Below are 23,067 nucleotides of genomic sequence, written 5' to 3' on the forward strand. Positions count from 1 at the left end.
TAAAAGGGGGTAATATAGTAATTTTGTTATTTAATCTCTATCCTTATCCTTTACCATGCTAAACAAGGGATAGGGATAAATTTAATGAATTCCCTATGATAAATTCCCTATCCCCATCCCAATTTATATCCTTATCCCTATCCCCCTCTCCTACCAAACGACCCGTAAGAGATTTTTTTTTTTTTTGTGTTAGCACCGGTTTTACCATAGGGTTAATTCGGATTCAGAGCGAGTTTTGTTGGGTAGGTTTCAGTCCCTTCCCAATTGTTGTTGCGGGGGATTGAACACAGGGTCCTCCCTACCAAGTACCAAGTTCAGCCCCAGTCAGTGTTAGGTTAGTCGTTCTTCTCATCTTTCTCTCTCTAAGGTTTACAAATCTCAAAGGTTTTTTAGGCCGGAAATAGCCAAATTTCCTTTTGGTTTAACTATTTATGTTTTTATCTTCAGATTTAATAAAACTACACTGTTTGAGTGTAGTAAGTTCTCCTATGGTGGGATTAGTTGAGTATTTTCGGTTTCGTATAATTTTGATGGAGTATTGTCGTGAATTCAGTTTGTTGATAAAGAATTATACGATATCAAAACAGGCATCAAACTTTCAAATTAACCTAGATGAATCGGATAGAAATCGTCCTCTCGCCTACAACAAATCGTTATACCGTCTCTCCGAAAAGGTTGTACATTCCAGCGATATGTAAGGGAGATATCCCACAGTGCAAGATCTTCTCAACGGTGGTAGTTTTGATGAAGGAATACCTCTTTTTGATTCAATTTGTTATGTATTTGTTAATTTCGATTTTTATTGTAGATGTTGTATGACTTTTTATTAGTGAATTGATTTTACATTATAAAAAAAGGTTCAGCCCCAGTCACCCCTGAATTAACAGACAATTGGTTAGGCGCTAAGAGATTGCACCACCGAAACACAGTCAGGTATGAGGTATCTTTTTGGTTAGGTGATTCTAAATCAATAAAGAGGGTCGTTGTCAATGAGTTTTCAAGAAAAAAAAAGCTAATAAATCTTTATATGGACTTTGATTATCGACATTTATGAATAAATTATTAGGGACATGAGATCTCTATGCATATGAGACCAGCGTATGAATCAATAGTGTATTGATTCGCTCACTTTCAGTCTCTATTTCAATTCGCCATAATATTTGAGAAATACAATGAAGGATTTATAAAAGATTAATTTAATCCTAAGCAATTAAAAAAAACTAAATTGGTTTAATTAAACACATAAACTAGAATTAATGTTACCCCTTCATTTAAGTAATTTTAATGAGGCAACTAGATTTCAGTCGTCTAATTTATTTTATTAGTCGTAATGAACATTTAATTAGGTCATGTTTAGACCGCTCTCACCAATGGGAAAAAAAATCTCACCACTATCTCTCTACCACTTTCTTACTCCACCACTTCACTTTCCTCACAAACAAAATTTTCTACAACCAATTCATCACACCAATGAACTAAAAAGAAACTCCTCACCACTTTTACTTTTACTATTCATCAAACCCCACCACACTTTCTATCTCCCACATACTCTATCTATTTTTTATTTATTCAATTATATTAATAAATTCAATGAATTCTAACAATTAATTAAGATTAATACCGGAAATAGGATTATCGAAAATATATATTTCTGGAAATTTTCAATAATTTTTCGAATTTATCACAAATTATAGTAATACTTTGTAAGAAAATGATTTTTGAAAGTATGTCGAAATATAGCAAAATGGGTCTCTATTTATATATCTTGAAATTTTATAACCGTTGGTGTAATTTTTATTTTTTTTACTAAATTATTTTTAACTAAAATTAGTTGTTAAGCAATAGAATTACAATTTGAAAGAAAAATTTTGATTGGTTGATGTACAATCAGCAATGAGCGAGATTCCTTGTTTTTTTGAATTATGTGCATTAAACGGTACTTTTACCCACAATCTGTCATTTTCATTTGCATTTTCAGTGGCGTGGGTCCCATTAATTTCGGTGAGGAAAAATGAACAAAAGCATGCCGCGCGAGATTTTTAGTTTTTGCTCATAAGGATTTTTGCTTTTACTTGTTGATGTAGTGCGTGAACCATATTTTCCTCACCATATTTTACTCGTGAGGAACTTTTTTCCTCACTAGTGAGAGTGCTCTTAAGCTATTAATATGGTGATAAAAAATAAAAACAAGACAAATACTCCCTCCGTCTCTTTGTATTTTATAATTTTTGTATCATGCACGAGATCAAAAGCCTGGCATTGGGAATGTGTGAAAGATTTAATGTCCCAATGAGAAAATGTGAGAGATTAATGTCCCGATGAATTTAAGATTAAAATAATCACTTGACACAATTTTTTATAGAATATTAGGTGCATTTATGTTATAATAAAAAAAAAAAATATTCCAAATGTACGTATTGAAATGGGACACCTAAAATAAAATACGTAAAGAATAAAAAGTGACATAGAGAGAAATCACAATAAACATGATAAACAATATTGACAAAACTTATTAGAAATGATAAAGATATACCGATCATGTATGATTTGCTTCATATTGTACCCCTTATTAAGTTACTAACTTACAAGAGTACATTTTTGGAAAATTAATTTTGGTTATTTACAAAAATTTGGTACTACTCCGTAGTTAGGGCTGCAAATGAGCTGATACGTTCGCTAACAACTCGCGAACCAGCTCGGTCAAAGCTCGGCTAAAACTCGTTTATTAATTAATGAACGAGTTTGAACAAAAATTCTAGGCTCGATAAGTAAACGAGCGAAGCTCGAACAACATCACGTTCGGCTCGTTAACGTTCACAAGCACTCGGTTATAGCTCATTAATTACTCGGTCATAAGCTTGATTATATGCTCGTTTATAACTCGCCCAAGCTCGAAAAAATAATTTAATGGAATAAAATATAAGTTTCTTTAAAAATATATGACCCTTAAATGTCAAGAATTGCATAAAACCGAATCGAATCTATCATGTAGTATAGTATCCCATGGAATATTCCAGTCATGCATATATTTTGTGAAGTTTCTCCTTGATTATATGATTTAAATCAATTTGACGATTTCTCAAAACTTGTTCATCAAGCTCGAATAAAGCTCGTTTAGCTCGAGCTCGAGCTCGGGTTTAAGCTCGAGCTAAACGAGTGAGCTCGAGCCGAGCTCGAGACTTCCTAATGCTTAGCTAACAAAGCTCGAACAACAAATTGCAAAGCTCGGTTAAGCTCGAGACAAGCTCGAACAGTGAAAATCCTTATCAAGCTTAGCTCGAACAAGGTAAAACTCGGATCGTCTCGGCTCGTTTGCATCCCTATCCGTAGTATTTTACAAATCTTTGTGCCCATTTTCTCAAATCACAAAAAAAAAGAAGAAAAAAAAGTCTAAACATAAAACATTTGTCCCCAAAATAATAAGAATTGATTTCCGCATACCTGTTGTGACTTTGTGAGAGTATACTTTTTTGTCTCTACTTAAAGAGAGGTGTGTCAAAATCAGTTTTTCACGATAGGGGATTCATTTGGCCCAAAAATTATACAAATTCTTAGGTGCTCCTAGAGTTAGATACACCTACAATTAAGTGCATGAAAGTGTTTTTATGCATATTAATGGACCCCACACATTTTGAGTTCATGTGGAAGAAATATGTGAGGGTGCACTGGGGGCTAAGTTCGCCTTAAATGTGCTCCTAATTTTGATGGTGTAACTCAGGCGGACCACCTAGGATTATAGTTCAGAGTTATATTTCGCATAAAGTTAAATGTAAAGTGTTTCACATATTGTTAGGAAGTTGATTTACAATGTGTTTCACATATTGTTAGGAAGTTGATTTACAATGTGTTTGAAAACTCGAGTTTAATAAGGAAAAGTGTAAAAGTTTGTGCAAGTATGAGAATTTCTTAATTTTATCTTGTTTTGTAATTTAAATGGAAAAGTGAGGAAAATGAAATGTGCGGAAATGTGTGAAAGCCAACTAATTATATTTTGCCTGTTTTATTTTTCACACTTTTCCGCTTAAAAGTGATGGGAAAACGTTTGAAAACTGTGGAAAACAAATTAAACAAGTGAAAAATGTGTAGTATTCCATTTTCCAAAAAATTTGCATAATAATTAGCCAAACAAATTAATAATTAGATATTTCCGCGTATTTCTCCAGAGTTACTTTTCTATAGATTTTCATAGTTTTACTTTTCCTCGCATTTACACATTAACTTGATTTCCAAACACATTGTTAGTCATAAACAACTATTGTTGTTAGGGATAGGAATAGGAATAAGATCAATGGATGTGCTATTGCCATTTGCCAATCATAAGATATGAATAAATAACAAGAAGATTATTTTCCTATTCTCTTAAATTTATCACATACAGTACATTTTTGCAAAGCATCCTGTAAAATTTCCTTTATGTAAAACTAACATGAACCTTTAAGGGGGGGGAATTACCAAGTTCACCAACATTTTTCATTATTCATATACTGTAAATATCCATACAAGATAGTACGAATTTTGTTCCATAACTCGCGATGGTGATTGTTTGAAACATTCATTTGTTGTATCTATTGATTGTTTATAATTTGCAATAGATTCAACCAAAACTTGATACAAGCAGCTAATCAAGAAAATTTCAAGTATATACAGTTGAAGAGTTATCAACATTCAACAATTTCCTACTTGATAATATTCCTATAGAACATGAGAGATTTACACTCTAATAAGCTTCAAAAGTTGACAAGGATGTTACATATTCATTCAAGTTGGGATGCTAACACCAGCCACTTCTGATGTTGAAGCAGCTGTGTAGTAGTATCTGAAGTCAGCGAGCAAAAGCCTAAACTGTTGTTTCATTCTTAGCATCAGTTTCAAAATCGTGAACTCGATTAACTCAACAGTAGCCACCAAAATACTCGGATTCTCCAAAAGATAATTTCTTTTGTACTCAATGATCCAAGTGTTTGGTTCAAGCTGCACAGCAGAAGCACTCCATTTTCTTAGAATCCATGTCGTGTTTGCCTCTCGAACAACATTCATCATTTTGCCTTCAGGCCACTATTATGTGAACAGAATAAACATCAGTTTTCAGTAGTATTATCACAAGCACATTCGCACAAAGTGATTATATTATGAATTTTGCTTCTAATCTTTTACTAACTTCATACTTGTATTGCTAGCAGATAAAAAAACAAATTACTTAATCCTTCAGTCATTAAGCTGTCAAAGGTATATTCACCAAGCTTCATTTAATTCTATAATTAGATCATTTTAACATAGTAGTTGGGTTTATACCAGCTGACTGAATATACTGTGCAAGATGAAAGAACAGAACTTTAAAAACTATTCCCTGTCTTAATTAAGTGTTCATAAAATCAGGTAATATGACCATACACAAATCAGTTTTAACCTGAAAAAAAATATTCTCACCTCTCTGAGTTTGCCAGACAATACATTGAATGATCGCGATGAAAATTCGGCTGTTAAGAGGCCAGCAGTCTGCAGAGGCCACCCCCATATGATCACTTCTTCTGCTGCCGATTTGTACAATGTGCAGTATGAGTTTAAGATCAAACCATCCTGAAAATATACAGCAAAATTAGGATTCTTTTCTTCATTTCGTGACTTGGTCATTTCCTTTTGCCTTTTGATCTATACCAATATATATTAATTCTACCGTGATGTATATACTACCGTGATCCATTAAGGCTTTTGTTCATGATCCATTTGGCTAGCCTTAATTGTCCAACACTCCCACATACTATCTTTAGAATCGGAAAAAGTTGTCATCCTTCAAAATATAATAATGACTTATAATTGAATTGAATTCTCTCCCTAGTTCAATGACACTATCTAAATTAAGTGACGGGAACAATCATTTAGGATCATTTTGTAAAATCACGTCATATCCAATTATACATACTTCGTATATATTAGGGATTTCGACAGTGATACACATTAATTATTTGCCCAATTGCAGAATTTAGCTTTTTAATTGAAAAATGACGGCACAATCAATCAAAGCCAAGAACATAATTTCTCAGAAACCTATATAGCAGAGCTAAAACAAAGTAAAATCCCCAAATTAAAAACAATGAAATAATTACTCACCTGATTAATTTCCCATTTAGAATCACCAAAATTGCAGCTTGATAATATACCATCAACATAAGTATTCAGATTCTTCTGGATCAAAATCAATCTTTCATTCAAATTCTGAACATCTGCTGATTCTTCAACAACATTACTCAATATCTCCCCTGATAATCTGGGCCGTAAAACCCGAGCAACCCCCAAAGAAAACCCAAATTCCAACCCAAGAATCAACCCTAACAACAAAACCCACCTCCAATACTTCCACTTAAACCCTAATTTCATCTTCTTCACCTCAATATTCTTGGGATTAACTGTCTTCGCTGTCGATCGAAGAGCGGTCTTAGAGGAAGCAACCTCGACAACTGGAGGGGTTTTCGATACAGGGGTAGATAAAAGCGGATCAATTGAAACAGGGGTTATATCGACTTCTGGCTTCGATGCGGAAAGCTTAGTAAGGGAGCTCCTTTGAACACTCATAGACATAAGATCTAAGGTTGCGGTAATACTCTCCAAACACATTTTGCAATTACAGTTTGCATCCTTGCGGCAGCCTGGGAAGTAATTGCTTTCTCTTTCCTCTCGGATGTCAGATCGATTGTCTTCTTCCATAGTGACGGGTTTGATTTGTTTAAGGGATTGTGGAGTGAGATGCACAGTTTTCATGGCGGCTTGGGATTGTTAGGGATTGTAGAGTTTGGATGTTTTTTGATTTTGATGTTGAGAGTTGGGGATTGTTTTTTAAAAAAAAGGTTATTCGAATTTGAATCTCCAACGGTCGAGTCTAGCGCTCAATAATCTGTATGGGTTGGACCTTGCATTATGGGCCGTACAATAGGACATTAAGTTGTAAGCCCCGCAAATTTTTGGTTATACCTGGGTATGATAGGTTATGATACATATGACAATTCATAAATCATGCGGAAAAAACCATAAAGCCAGGAAAGCATATTATTTACACATAATCATTTAGCATAGTTTAGATGCATACTCTTTGTTGCGTGCCTTCCCTAGCTGCGCCCGAACCGAACAAGAACAAGTCTTTAGGACTCCAAGTGTCGTCCCTCCGTAGATAGTCCACAGCACGTCCGGATCCGCCTTAAGCTTGACCAACTAGGATCGCCCTTAAGGTACTTAGAATTTTCGGCACTTATAGGCAATTGTGTGACTGAATTTTTGCTCTCAAAAATCACTTTGAATACTTGAATACTCTATGTAAATATGTGACCCTAGGCACCTATTTATAGAGTTATGGAAAAGGATTTGGAATCCTATTAGGATACTAATTTATTTAATTATAATCCTACTAGGACTCTAATTAAATAAACTAAATCTTTTAGGATTAGATTTAATCATATGACAAATCCCGGTAGCCTTAGGATTCGAGTAACACACTTCGAGTGATACGCTAGCACCGCACGCAGGCCTTGCGGCCCACGCACAGCGCCAGCCCACTCGTCGCAGCCCCGCGCGCGCGCCAAGGCCATTGCTGGGCCTGGCCTTGCGCTGGACCGGGCGTGGCTTGGCAGCGTGTTTTTGGGCGCTTGGGCTTGCTGAGCGTAGGCCTGGCTTCGTGCTGGGCCTTCGTCTAGCAAGTCTCGTCCGATGCTAATTCGTACGACGCGCTTCCGATTAAATTCCCGATTCCGGAATTTATTTCCGATACGAACAATATTTAATATTTCCGATTCCGGAATTAATTTCCGTTTCGAACAAATATTTAATATTTCCGTTTCCGGAATTATTTTCCGATTCCGATAATATTTCCGATTCTGACAATATTTCCGTTTCCGGCAATATTTCCGATTCCGGCAATATTTCCATTTCCGATAATATTTTCCGATACGTACCATGTTTCCGTTTCCGGCAACATCTACGACTTGGATAATATTTATATTTCCGATACGATCCATATTTCCGTTTCCGGCAATATCATCGTTTCCGGAGCATTCATTTCTTGCCTGTGACGATCTCAGCTCCCACTGAAACCAAGATCCGTCGATTCCGAATATCCATAGATGGAGTATTTAATGTCATTAAATACTTGATCCGTTTACGTACTATTTGTGTGACCCTACGAGTTCAGTCAAGAGTAAGATGTGGATTAATATCATTAATTCCACTTGAACTGAAGCGGCCTCTAGCTAGGCATTCAGCTCACTTGATCTCACTGAATTATTAACTTGTTAATTAATACTGAACCGCATTTATTAGACTTCAACATAGAATGCATACTTGGACCAAGGGCTTATTTCCTTCAGGGTACAGCCAAACATCCAAAACGAACATTTATTTATTTATTTGGAAATAAACTACTGGTACAAAAATGAACATTTACTATTTCGGAAATGAACATTTATTTATTTATTTGGAATGAACATTTACTATTTTGGAAATGAACATTTATTTATTTATTTGGAAATAAACTACAAAAATGAACATTTACTATTTCGGAAATGAACATTTATTTATTTATTTGGAATGAACATTTACTATTTTGGAAATGAACATTTATTTATTTATTTGGAAATAAACAATATAGGCGCTTGTAAAAACATAAAAGGCCAATGAAGTGAACAATTTCATTATGAATATTAACCATATATTTATTATGAACAAACAAATAATTCAACAAAAAAGAACAAACAATATAAAAAAGAACATAAAATTCCAGAAAAAAAGAACAACCAATACAACAATTATGAACAATTTTATGATGAATTTTAAAACCAACATGAAAGAACAAACAATACAACAAGAAAGAACAAATATTGGTACAAAAATGAACATTTACTATTTCGGAAATGAAAATTTATTTATTTGTTTGGAATGAACATTTACTATTTTGGAAATGAACATTTATTTATTTATTTGGAAATAAACAATATAGGCGCTTGTAAAAACATAAAAGACCAATGAAATGAACAATTTCATTATGAACATTAACCATATATTTATTATGAACAAACAAATAAACAAGAAAGAACAAATAATTCAACAAAAAAGAACAAACAATATAAAAAAGAACATAAAATTCCAGAAAAAAGAACAAACAATACAACAATTATGAACAATTTTATGATGAATTTTAAAGCCAACATGGAAGAACAAACAATACAACAATAAGTTTGATGAATGAATTTAAAAAACAACAAGAAAAAATAAACAGTACAACAAGAAAGAACAAACAATACAAAAAGAAAGAATAAAAGATTAATGAAGAGTTTAATTATGAACATTAACCATATTATTATTATAAACAAACAAATAAACAAGAAAAAACAAACAATATAAAAAAGAACATAAAATCCAGAAGAAAAAACAAAAAATACAACAATTATGAAAATTTGATGATGAATTTAAAAAACAACATGAAAGAACAAACAGTACAACAAGAAAGAACAAACAGTACAACAAGAAATAACAAACATTACAATAAAAAAGAACAAATAATCGACAAGAATGAACAAACAATATGAGCGCGTCGTTTTTGGGGTACAGCCAGAATTGGCTGTACCCGGGTACAGCAGTTAGCAATTGAGCCATGTTTTATTCAACTTATTTGGATTTACTTTAAAAAACAAAGTTATCTTTAAATTCAACTTATTGAGCGATTTCAAGTTATAATGCTAAAAAATATCAAAATTTCTAAAATATGCCCATCTTTATCAAATTTCTCAATCTACCATCCACATCATCAAAATATATCGGTCTAATTCTTTTAAACAAGTCTGCCCAACATTGCCCATTGAATCGGCGATGTATGTGTAAAACAGTAATAATCTAAAAATTAGAAAGCCAAAAACCACTAGTTCCATGTTACTCCGTACATCTCCGCCCTTCTTCTACAAATTAACCCAAAACCAGAAGTCCAGAACCCCATTTTCCCATAAATTCCATATTCAATTGTCAGCCCCTGCCACTTCTCGCCCAGCCATACAACTACATGTCCACCACTCTTCACCGCCTAGTCCGACAGAAGCCGACGAGTCCGACAAAAGCTTCCTTATTTCCCCATTCATATGGAGCATCCTAGACGCTTTAGCCACAACGGAGCTCTCAATACCTTCCCCGGCACCGGTGGATTTGTGATCTGAGCTCATAATGCTTTTCGCGTTCTCAAATGGACTTCTGGAAGTTCCTTCTTATCTTGTTCTTTGCAACTGCTCTAATTTATGGGTTAGGTTAGTTTTTGATATGGTTTGGATCCAAATTATTTTGAACTAGATTTTTGGCCGTGCTATGCACGGTTTCTATTAAATTGTTAAGTTAAAATAAATCTCCAATGTATACCAAATGCTATATTTTACAAATTACATACTCCCTCCGTTTCGAAATAATGAGGGCTGTTTACCTTTTCACGCTTGCCAATGTAAATGTTTGGACATTAATATCTCTAATATTTGTATTCGTGAAAATTATAAAAAGTTGATATTCCGAAAATATACATCGAGACGAATCAAACAAGATCCCACACGAGTATATTTTTCCTTACCTATAAATCACAAATGATAATCAAATTGAAATTTGTGAATAGTGTCAAAAGTCAAAGTGTCCTTATTATTTCGAAACGGAGGTAGTAGTAGATTAGATTAGTTTTTAATTTTGAATTGCATTTCATTTTAGATTTTTTTTTTAATTATTAGAGTGTTTGATTTTGGATGAAATTGTATATGCGTAATATTATAATCAATTAATAAAAATATCTATGTGGCACCTAATTATTTATCTACGTGGCACTCGACTTTTTTAATTCAAAAATAATTATGAAATCTTATTTTTTATTGGCCGAAACCCTTAGATTTCCTAAGTGGCGCTCTAATATTGGATTAATGTTTGATTTTAGATTGAATTTTATTTTAGATTAATGTTTGATTTTGGATGACTTTTATTTTAGATTTATTTTTTAATTATTAGAGTGTTTGATTTTGGATGGAGTTGTATATAGTAGTAATTAAATAATTAAAATATCTAGGTGGCACATAATTAATTATCAATGTGGCACTCGGATTTTTTAATTCAAAATTAAATTAGAGATCTTATTTTTCATTGGCCGAAACAATAGTAATCCTACGTGACGCTCTAATAATTCAGAAAGTGTGTCTCCTTTATATATATATTGTATTTTTTTCCACAACTTAATGTATAATTGTTGATTGAAATTGATAATTGAGTCATATTGATTTTGGTTAAGGTTAGTTTGACATAGTTCGGTTCCAAATTATTGTGAATTACATTTTCTTTTAAGTTAATTGGTGATTTAGTCATGAAGGACATCGCCAATTTTGTTGGCGATCTTGGAGAAAAAAAATTTAAATTTTGAGGTGATGAATGACGTGGACGGTGGATTGAGAATTTTGATAAATAGAATCATATTTTGGGAATGTTGATATTTTCTAGCATTATAACCGGAAATCGATCCAACTTATTTGGATTTACTTAAAAAATTAAAGTTAACTTTATACAATATCGCACTTGTGTAAGAAAAATTCAGATAAAACTTTTATCAGACAAATTAACTTGAAACAAAATAATTTCAAATACTTTAAGATAAATTTTGATAAGTTAATTACTTAATTCCATACTTCGTATAATATAGTAAGTAAAAAAAAAAAAACTCAAACAGAGAAAATCTATTGTATCAATTTATCTATAATGTGTGTTCTGTGGTAGCGTATGAGGTAGTGGATAGCGGTTTGACCTAATCAAGACATTACTTTTAAAATTTGTAAGTATTTGGCAAGGTAACAGCTCAAGTAGCGCTTAGCGATTAGAGGTAGCGGTTGGGTAGTTTTTTTAAGGGAAATTTGCAAATTACTACCTTGGTTTTTAGTGACTTTGTGAATTAATACCTAGCTTGTTAAAAGTTGTCAATTACTACCTAGATGTTTATTCATTGTTGGCAATTTCCACCTTAGCCCATATTTCAGAAAATCAGTCACTAATCGACCGTTAACCATACTTTAATTACTATATTAATTAATAAAATTTAAATTACTTTTTAAAAAAAAAAGTTCCAAAACTAATTAAATCCGAAAATAACTAAAAAAAATAGCAAAAATAAAAACCCAAAAAACCCAAAAGTGATTTAAAAAGATTTTTTGGGATTTTTGGGGTATTTTTGTATTTTCTTATTTAATTATTTTTTAATTTTAATTTATTAGTTAATTAAAATAATTAAAGTATGATCAATGGTTGATTATGATATAATTAGTGAATAATTGGTCAAAATATGAATTAATGTAGTAATTGACAACCATAACTAAACACCTAGGTATGATCGATGGTTGATTATGATATGGTTGATTATGCATTTTAGTCCCTATGTTAATGATACATATTATGAGAGTAATCAAAGAAACGAAATCATAAATTGATTAATAATGGCCACATAAATAATGGCACAAGACCTCAGCCTCAACTGTGACTAAACATGTGGAATTGAAATGTGATAGTGGTCAGAAGTTTATATATCACATGATTGTTCAATTTCTGAGCTAATCATTCACGGAATTTACTGGAAATTCGTTCGCAACCAACCCCAACTCAGAATGGCTGCAACGTTTTGCACACAACTACTGGGTACTCTATAATCTATATGCAGTAGTGTATTGAAAATTACAAAGGGTAGATATAGAAGATTAGCACGATTTGATCTCCAAGACTTACCCGTAAAGGCATAAAGAGCCAAAATAAATTTATGTCCAGCTAATTTGTAAGAGTACAAGACATTTTATTATTACTTCCTCCGTCCCATAATTATCGTTTTATTTGACCAAAAACACAGATTTTAAGAAAAGTGGATTATAGTATATGAAAACGTGGAATAAATACAAATGGTGATTGAGTTGTATGGAAAAGTGGAATAATGTACTCCCTCTGTATTTATTTAAGAGATACACTTGCCTTTTCCGGCCGTATTTATTTAAGAGATACATTTGCCATTTTTAGTAACATGTCAACCCCACCATCTAATTAAATAATCTATCTAATACATTTTATGTCCCACCATCCTATTAAACAAATAATTTTAGAACTATATCCCACCCCCACTCCCTAAAATGTCATGGTCCCCACTTATTTTACCTATTAAAATATCAATCCAACCCCACTTGTTTAATTACTTTATTTCCTTCAATTCTTTTTTTTAATACCGTGTCCGACCAAGTGTATCTCTTAACTAAATACGGAGGGAATACATGTGAAAGAGAATATAGCACATAGAAAAGTGAAATATGGTACATGGGTGGGGTTTTCAATTTATTTTTAATTAATATAGTAATGAGAAAATGGAGACCTTAGTAGCCAAAATTAGAAAAAAAAAAAAAAAAAAACTATAATTTTGAGACGCCCGATTTAGAAAACAGGACAATAATTTTGGGACGGAGGGAGTACTAACTTAAAAAAAAGGCTAAAAGTCTAAAACAGTCGAAATTGAAAGAGAGGGATTATTCAGGTATTTGACAAAATTCAGTGCTGTACAAAACCAAAAATAAGAGAGAGAGAGAAAGACATTATGTAAACCAAAACAAAAAAATAACACCCTGTTTTAAAAACAGAGGGCTTTCTGTTATGTTATGTAGAACAGTAGAAGTTTAGATGATTCTCCTAAAGTATTTTAATTTTCATTTTGATGGCGGATCTTCTCAAAGGACTTGAGGAGCACTAGATGATCTTCCATATTTTTTAGTAGAATGAGACAACTCTCCAGACCTTCTTCTTAACATCTGGCGCATACCATCAGCGACCCTCGAAGCCGGGCTGGACTTATAGTTGCTGCAGAAAGACATGTGCGCTCTCACAGCGTCTTCAACACCATTCCTATTAACTTCATCTCGCACTGCTTCTGAGCATAACCCACATAGCCATTTTCCATTGTAGTTTTCTTTTATTGCATTTATGTATTCTACTGTGCATTCTTCTTTCAATCCACAACACTCGCATTTTACTATTTCTACTTCCATTTTTACTTTAAAGGATTTTGTTGGAAAATGTTGAGGGTTTTATGAAAGAGAATTTTATGTGGAGGAAGAGAGAATAGAGTTAGCAGAAAGAGGGAATGAGGGTATATATATAATGGTACTGGTCACTGGTCACTGGTGGGAGAAAACATCCATAATTTGCTGCATGTTCAAAGGGAACATGGGTAGTGGGGAAATAAGACAAATGGGGTCACTTTTTTCGGGTGGGATACCTAATGTGTTGATTTATTTGTTGCATCATTTAACCATAACTAACCCTATCATATCATATGTATAATGTAGGTAATATGTGTACCAATGAGATATGTTCTTAATTTAATGGTAAAGAATTGTCTATGTATGTTAGATCATAAATTTTAATACTCTTCATCAGTTCGTTTGTAATTTGTATCATAGTTTGTATCGGTATATAGCCAAATATAACACTAGACAGTAGGCATGTGTTTTGAATTTACAAGCAATGTCTTGGAGTAGTTGAAAAGATTTCACCTTCCAACCAAAACATTGGGGGTTCAATCCCTACTAGGGCAATTTGCGGGGGTTCCTCTTATCATTCCCCGCGCTTTCAAAGTATCTAGCCTGCTAATCCGGGCGGGTTGACTCGTGCGAGGTCCCGATCCAATAAGACATTTCATCTTACCTTAAAAAAACAAAATGTTAAATTTAAGAGATTTTTAGCATTATAGAATATTAATAAAGTTGATGTGGGTTTCTCTACCACTACTCTTTATTAGTTGTGGGTAAACAAAGTAATTTGAGAGATGCAAATGGCCGTGGTAGTTACCGATCTCTAATCTCGAGATTATGAGATTAAAACTTTAACAATGAATCAAGTACTAGTTGGTGAAGAGTGAAAAGTGTTGCATTTAATGTACATGACTTCATTACAAGTTATGTTGCGCTTGTTGAGTGTGAATTTTGTCAATGCAAGTTTCTTTGGTATACTGGGCGTTACTATATTACTTCACGAGGAAATTAAAAAGAGATATTGCGATGTATTAGCAAATACATAACATGAAAATTTATGTAAATATATTGAATTTTTAATGGTATCAAAAATTATTTTAAAAAAAGAATAATGGTATATAAAAAAAACAATGGTACATAAATAAGGATAATAGTATATAAATAAGAACAATGGTATAATAAATAAAAACAATGGTATACCATGCCCCTATATAATGGTATAAAAAAAACAACAATGGTATATAAAAAAGAAAAATGGTTCATAAATAAGAAAATTAGTATATACATAACCCTGTTATTTGTAAAGTGTTGTGATATCAACCCAAGTCCCACATTGGAAGAGGAGGCAAAAATTGCCTACTATATAAATGTTCACCTTCTCGATCCTATTAGTATGATGCCTTTTGGGAAGGAGCCCAAAAACAAATCTATGCGGCTTTGGCTCAAAGCGGACAATATTATACTAATGTGGAGTCGTAGTGGTGTGCGGCCCGACATGGTGGGTGATCGGGGCCCAACATAACGCGTATACCTCTGTGATGTATTGGTAAATACATCATGCCGCCTCGCCGATCTCTATAACACGTGCAATCTTTTTGGGGGTTTTTAAACGACGCCCGCGTTTTCCTTAAAACGCCCGCATTTAGTATAGAAAAATACAATTTTGCCCTTTTAATATTCACCCCTCTAATAACAATAATAATAATAATAATAATAATAAAAATAAAAATAATAACAATAATAGCAGTTTTCACCAATGCATAACAGTTAAAGCGAAATCGAGAAACAAATTAGTAAAATACATCATCATCATCATCATCATCATCATCAACATCAAAGCAATTGCGCTTATCATCATCAACATCACAGCAACTCGTAATCAAGACGTTAAAGGGAAAATGAGAAACAAATTATGCATCATCATCATCAGCGTTCTCATCGACAACATCAACAAGTTCAAACTTCAAAAGATTGAGTAGATGAATCTTAAACATTGACAAACAACAACAAAATTAGTAAAATACAAAAACGAGGGAGATAACATCTTGAATTGGAAAATATTGGACGAAATTGTCGATGATTCGCGAAGAAACCAAACCCAGACCGCCATTGTCGAGCTTATAATGCTTTTTTTTTTTAATAAAACCAACGCGCACAGAAATTGCGCCGATGACACGACTTACGCGCGCAACTATTGCGCCGGTGACATGATCTCCGCGCACAAGATCTGCGCGGCTACCGTGTCGCCGATGCAATAGCTGTGCGCGGCTGTCATACCGCCAGCGCAATGGCTGTGCGCGCGGTGGTTTTCATTTTTTATTTTAATATTTTTGTTATTTTTTTTTTTTGGCAATTTAATATTTTTGTTATTATTATTATTATTATTATTATAAGAAAACACCAAAACGTTACATGCTTAACAAGCTACAAAGATCAAGTGGACTACAAGAAGTTGGAGGGGAGCCGAGATACAATCTGGGCCCCCACTCCTCTAGCTATGGCGAACCCGATCCTGCTGAAAATGTGGGCAGCAGCCCGTGCCCCAATGTCTTGAGCCTTGGAGTACGCCTGGACCCGCTTCAGCAAAGAAACTGCCCCTTTCTCTAATTCCCCAAAAGAAGAGAAGGAAAAAGGAAAGAAACCGTAACCCAAAGCCCTACAACGTGCCGCATACTTATCCAGCTTCCGCTGCGCTGCAACCGCCACAACCCGACCCGTAACGAAGCCTGACAACCCAGATTGCGTCATAGGGGAAGACCCAGTCAAGTCAACACACACATCTAGACCGCCATCCCATGAATAAAGCAATATATCTGCAGGACGAAGAGCTCCATCACCCTCACTAGTCAGCCCAACATCAACCTCCTTGCGAGCAGAAATCCCCGACCGATAGCAAATATCCAAAAGGGTATCACGAACAACATTATGTCGATGTTTGATACCCACGATCCCAGCACAAGACACGGCATGATCCCCATAAATGTCCCCATCAAAAACCCGAGAGCAAGCAGAACACGGCGCCGAATCATAGAACAACGGAATACCCAACCGATAGCAAAGAACCGAACGATAAGTCTTACCGTTCATAGTCTGGCCCAAACCTGAGATGGGGACTGCCCGCAACCAAGCTGAGGAGTGATCCCCCTGCTGTGATTTCCATAAGGCAACATGACGTGAAGATAAGGAGTAGGCGGATACCGCATCAGCCGTAACCTTCGTGAAATATATGTCTGCCAATTTCTTCATGAGTGTGGGGGCAGCGATCTCACTAGGGCTAGCTACTCATAAGGTCGGTATCCACGGTCCTATTGAAAAGACCAAGAGTATCATCAAAGGCCGGTCCCCGACCATCAACACCTGAAAGCCGAAGAAGCGAATCCTGCAAACTTAACACCAAGCGCTGGACGAGCAATATCCGAAGGAAAGACACCCTCTAGACGACTACGTGGGTCCTCCGAGGGCCAGAAAACCTCTGTCTTCTCAACATTAACATGGAGACCTAAATGAGGACCCTATTCCAAAATCAACTCCAAGACCTTTCCAACCACCAAATTATTATTATTATTATTATTATTATTGTTATTATTATTATTATTATTATTATTTTTATTTTATTTTATTTTAAATTTTTTTATTGGAGGGTTGAATACTAAAAGGGCGAAATTGTATTTTCCTATACTAAATGCGGGCGTTTTTAGAAAAACGCGGACGTTGAATAACGATACACATCTTTTTTTACTATAACATTTGAGTAATGAAGTGAATATGGTAGAAGGTGCAATATGTGATTTATCAAATTTGCCCATTCACAATAAGCAATGTTTTTTTTTTTAATTTGATTTTGTTGTTGTTGGACGGAGAGTTACAAAGAGCAAATAGTATAGACGTAATTCGTTGATACATTTCTGATATCATCCCGTAAAACTTTACCAACTAATCTAATTGTCATCCACCTTTACCGCAACAATGTGGCAACAAGTAGCAACAATATACTCCGCAAGTGGTATCATGCTGCTGTTTTGTTCAAAAAAAATACACAGTATTTAATTAATTTAATATAGTTGGAACTAAATTGGAAATTGGAATTGCCAATATTTTATTTTATGGCGTTAGTATTTTAGGGTGTTATACTTTTTAGACCAAAGGTGGTGATTGACGGTTACTTTCGGTTTGACTCATCTTAAAATGGGTTTTTTTTGCAATTGCAGCTCTTCATCTTTCTATAACCAAATTTATTGCTAAACTAAACCAACAGATAATGTAATCAACAGAAGACGGGCAGTCGGTTTTGTGACTTTTGTGGTGTTGTATAAATGATCATGGTGTGCGTTTATATAAAATAAAAAAAGAAAAAAATGCAACTTTTTTATCTTAGACATACTTTGTTGTTTTGGGACAGAATTATCGTAGTGGAAGTTATGAAACTCAAGGTAAGAAAGGGAGAGTTGCTAAAAAGAAATCATTTTAAAATGAGCTTGGTAGCAATCCAATTCAAATTCTAACTCTAGCAGCTCAAGGATACGGAGTAAGCTCCAAACTCCATAGTCCATATCGATCACCTATTTTTACTTTTTTCTGGAAAAATAAAGATTAAATTTTAAATAATCTAATTTATATAAAAAAAGCATAGTTTAGGAAACATATGTTCGTATGAGATTAATAAGGGCTATCAATGATCAGTTTCTAATTGCAAATAGTTTAAGTAAGGTTAGATAACTTTTGATAAGTGTAAATCATATGAATATGACCCTCTCTTAAACTCATTGATTAACAAAGTGTCCCAATCTCCAAGTCTCGCTCCTTCCAAGGAAAGTATGCATCATTAAATTACTTTGTAAAAGTACTACATAAGGGAAAAATTACTCCGTAAATTATAAAGATTATGTTATTTAAGTCAAGGTGATTGAGTCAACTATAAACAAAAATATTTCAAAAAGGGCATTTTAACTTAAAGATATATGACTACTTTTGATCATTACTATTTCGACAACTTTTGTAAAAGATCACCTTACCGGAAAGATCACTTTGATTGGTTAACTAATTGGTTCCACTACTCAACTAATTTACCTCATTGCTCGCTTAACTAACTAGTTCTAGTGATTAGCTAATTAGTTGCATTGCTTAACTATTAGGTTTCAGTATTAAACTAATTAGTTCCAGTGATTAACTTATATGACACAAATGTGGTGTTTTGTGTAAGATCGCCTTATACAAAAGTTTGTATTACTACTTAATTGTAAATCTTTCTTATTATATACTACTATAACCTATTTATAACAAGAAGAAGTTATGTGTTTGTATCATTTTCCCTTATTAATAAAAGTAATTAATGAGAAAATAAAAAACCACCACGTAGACGAATTGCATAAACAAAACCCCCCACCTTGAAAAGTGAAAACCCAAGCCACCAACCAATGATTCAATCCACAAATCAATGATGAAAAATAAACATGAAATGCCCAGGACCAAATTAAAGCTAAGTAGCTAACGTAGGTACAATTATAGAATTGGATGCCCCAGACACGTAGGGAGAGAGGGCAACAAGTTCCATTAATACTTTTAATACCTAAAATGTTGAAACTTATATTAATTAAACAACCACCTGAAATGACATTACTCCCTTAATTTGATCACATTTTCATCTTGACCAGCCCGGGAGAATAAATTATCTCCTTATATTGAATCGATCAATCCCTATCGTAGTTAGAAGTTAGAACGCGCGTCGCGTTTAAATCAAATCCTATCCAAATATAAAACTTTCAGATAAAACTATTACGGGTCACTAGCGATTATGTACTACGGAGTATATCAGTTTCAAACTGATATTTACATTTTTTTTTTTTACAATTTTTCACCACTTTCTCTTACTTTAATTATTCATTTTTTTCTTACACTTCTTTTTACACGTTTATCTTACTTTATCCATGTTTTATTATATTCAACTAACTTTTTCATTTTTTGTCTTAATATTTGTGCAAATAGTAACCGTAAAATTCTGTATGAAACGGAGGTAGTATATACTTTCAACTACAACAACAACAAAAAAAATTGTGTGCCCCCGATCTACGGTATTTTACTGTACATCCAACCCAACGTATACAAAGTGAAAAGTAGAACTCACTCAAGGTAAAAAGTGACCCATACCAAAGATAAAAGTGAACCCGGCCAAAGATAGAAGTCACCTTATTCAAGAACTAGAGTTACCTTACTCAAGGATACATGTGAATCTAAACAATGAAAAATTGACCATAACAATAAACAATGAAGTGACCCTGATCAAGAGTGATATGCTTGTTACAAGTTATAATTTTGACCAATACCACACCAACAATGAGAATACACCAATACACAAGTATAATATAGGTATAGGCTAGCTATCTATGTGGCTTGAATGCACACCATGTACATTATTGTACATTGTTCTACCATTTGAGCTATAGCCTTGATAATAAGGTAACTTATAACTACAATAAAGAAAACTAATAACATTAATAAGGGTAACTAAAAAAACAGAACAGGTGCTGATAACCTTCCTCTTTTGGGCCGCCACACAATATATTATCGTAGATCTGCGGCCTTTCTGAAAAGTTTGTGAAAAAAAATTAGTTGCTTTAATTTGGCTCGATATCAATATATCACGCCTCGAGTTTTTATCAATATATTAATATAATTGCCCGTTAATTGAACGGGCTTAAAAGATGGTTAATGGTTTAAAAGCAAGTAGATTGCATTAGGAAAACACTTTCACCAACTTATTTATAAGATGCCACGTACATTTCAACACATATAGCATTAGACCACCTGATGTCCTGATGTCGAATCAATCCATGATGCCTAATTGCCCACCCATCTGGATAACAGAAACTAATCAAAGGAAATATTTTGTTTTTTCAAAATCTGCATTAATTAGAAAGCGATATTATACTTAAGATTTGTTGCATTCATCAGGATCAATCAAGGAGTTCATTACTTAATTTTGTTTTAAAAGGAAATTTTAGTGCGTTGATTAATTTAAGGACAAAGTGTATAATAAGGAGTAAAACATATGGAGAAATCTTACGAGTCACAGTGAATTTTCGAAATTTGTTCAATCTTGAACCGAACTAATCTAACAAGGTGATAGACTATCGAGTTACCATCCCTCTAGTCTTGAAGAAACCAAGAAAACAAATTGACATTAGTTATATGATTCGCAGTATGGATTTATAAAATTATAAGGTGGCCGGCCGGCCGCAAAGCGATGAAACTGCTCTACGATCGCGGTCACAAAAATTGATCGGCAAGTAGGCCACAACATTGGAAGGCCAAGTAGTAGGCTGTAGGCCTTGTCTTGTGGCGGTTTTAAATGACAAAATATGGAATGATAAAGAATGATTCCTTGATTTATAACCATTTATAACCAAGATCGAGTAGACTAGGATCGATATACTTTAAATTTGTAACATAAACTTGGTATAATGGTTATTGTTGTGGATTAATTAATGGATAGAATACAAGTAAAGTTTGTGGATTTTGTGAAGCAAGCATGCATGTGAATATGTGACGCTTTAGCATTTAAATCCAAATATGTAGCAGACTCAAATATTGGTTAGCATGCAGGTCCACAGACACCCGGCCCCATGGACTGGTTATGGCATGTGGGGTGGTCTTATTTTATCATATTTATATCGTTTAGGGGTTGTCATTATTTTACGGGAGCATTCCTCACATTTCAGGGAGTTTTGGTATACCACATACTTTCGAAAGAGCCCCGTTTGGTCCATCTTTATTAAGTGGCATGGCTACGTCCTACGTACGAGGCCAATTACCTGTCCGTTTTAGAGACAAACTAGCTGGAACTCCCGCATATATGATATAACGTGTCGTGTCGTGTTCCATTTTGTCCATCAAACTACTTAACCTATAGAATACTAGCTTGCTAAATGTATGGTAGATTGATTAGATTGTGTTGTTTCTTGTCATATTGAATTCATGCTTTTTCTCAATAATTTTATGGTTTTGCCTTGTCGATTTCCAAGAGATCGTGATCTCTAGTTTTTTTTCCCCATACTAATAGCTTACGAAAATTGCAAGTCATTTATCAGATATGTCGAACTTAATCAGCGGTAGTGTTTAAGGTAGCAGGGAACATTTTGATTAACTCAAAACACTTGAAAACTTAGAGTGTTTGCCAAGGTCCCATTTTAGGTAACAGTTAGCCGTGAAAGTAGAATTTGGCTAGCTTTTCTTAAACGTTAAGTATATTAACGTTTCAAATGTATTACTATTGAATTATCCTTTTTTTGGGGGATCAAATTATACTTAATTTGTAACCAATATATGCGTAGCTTTTATTGTATTTTACAATTATACCCGTAACTATATATTGCCGAATACTCATATTGTCAACAGCTAGTTTGACATCTAACCGTTACATGTTCTGGTTGACCACGTACTATTCTCTATCCGATCCCTACCAATCAATTCCTTTTGTTTCCATTAATTGCTTAAGATTTGTCCCTGTCCAGGTACTCCTATAATTAAAACAGATCATCACCCGATCCTGAAACCAAAAAAAATGTTAGAAATTGATGTAGGTAATTGATAAAATAAACTAAGAATTGAAGTAGTTCATATTACGAGTAGGGTATGATGGAAATGTGTGACGATAAGAAAAGTTACATTATGAAAAGTCATATTGAGATATGTAGTACAACTTATGACATATAAGTAGTTTACGTTGTTTATGCTAGCTTCCTAGTAGTTGTAGTTTATTTTAGTTGTTCAAGCCAAATGGAATATGATTTGGCCTGAACTAAACTTAATTGCCCTCATACACACCTAATATATCCTCAATAAAATGAAATAGATTTGGTTCATGAGATGATCAACATTTTTTATTTGGTTGTGCGGAAATCCGATCTACTTCGTATAACATTCAATATTGTGTGTGACCCGAATTTTCTATTTCCGGATCATTATTAGTGTGTTTCTCTTAGATATATTAACCTGTTTTGAAAGTTTGAGACGAGAAACGAGCCGTCTAGGT

The 23,067-nt window shown here is 33.8% G+C and overlaps 2 protein-coding genes across 2 annotated transcripts; both read right to left on the bottom strand.

Moving 5' to 3' along the window:
- Positions 1–4,593: 4,593 nt before the first annotated feature.
- LOC110793037 (uncharacterized) lies at positions 4,594–6,954 on the bottom strand. Its single transcript, XM_021997863.2, has 3 exons — positions 6,109–6,954; positions 5,428–5,577; positions 4,594–5,055 (listed from the first exon to the last, which is right to left on the bottom strand). Exons 1-3 carry the CDS (start codon positions 6,754–6,756, stop codon positions 4,759–4,761), a joined length of 1,095 nt encoding a protein of 364 aa, XP_021853555.1. The 5' UTR covers positions 6,757–6,954; the 3' UTR covers positions 4,594–4,758.
- A 6,570-nt stretch (positions 6,955–13,524) lies between these two features.
- Positions 13,525–14,143, bottom strand: LOC110793038 (uncharacterized). Its single transcript, XM_021997864.2, has one exon. The coding sequence runs from the start codon at positions 14,052–14,054 to the stop codon at positions 13,737–13,739; it is 318 nt and encodes a 105-aa protein (XP_021853556.2). The 5' UTR covers positions 14,055–14,143; the 3' UTR covers positions 13,525–13,736.
- Positions 14,144–23,067: the final 8,924 nt, after the last annotated feature.

The sequence above is a fragment of the Spinacia oleracea genome, chromosome 3, assembly GCF_020520425.1.
Source record: "Spinacia oleracea cultivar Varoflay chromosome 3, BTI_SOV_V1, whole genome shotgun sequence".
Lineage (NCBI taxonomy): Eukaryota > Viridiplantae > Streptophyta > Magnoliopsida > Caryophyllales > Amaranthaceae > Spinacia > Spinacia oleracea.

Excerpts from the sequence above, each read along its gene's own strand:
- LOC110793037 (XM_021997863.2), bottom strand. The coding sequence starts at position 6,756 with ATGAAAACTGTGCATCTCACTCCACAATCCCTTAAACAAATCAAACCC. Across the intron at positions 5,578-6,108 it reads CTAAATGGGAAATTAATCAG|GATGGTTTGATCTTAAACTC; the intron begins GTGAGTAATTAT and ends GTATATTTTCAG. Across the intron at positions 5,056-5,427 it reads TGTCTGGCAAACTCAGAGAG|TGGCCTGAAGGCAAAATGAT; the intron begins GTGAGAATATTT and ends TTCACATAATAG.
- LOC110793038 (XM_021997864.2), bottom strand. The coding sequence starts at position 14,054 with ATGGAAGTAGAAATAGTAAAATGCGAGTGTTGTGGATTGAAAGAAGAA.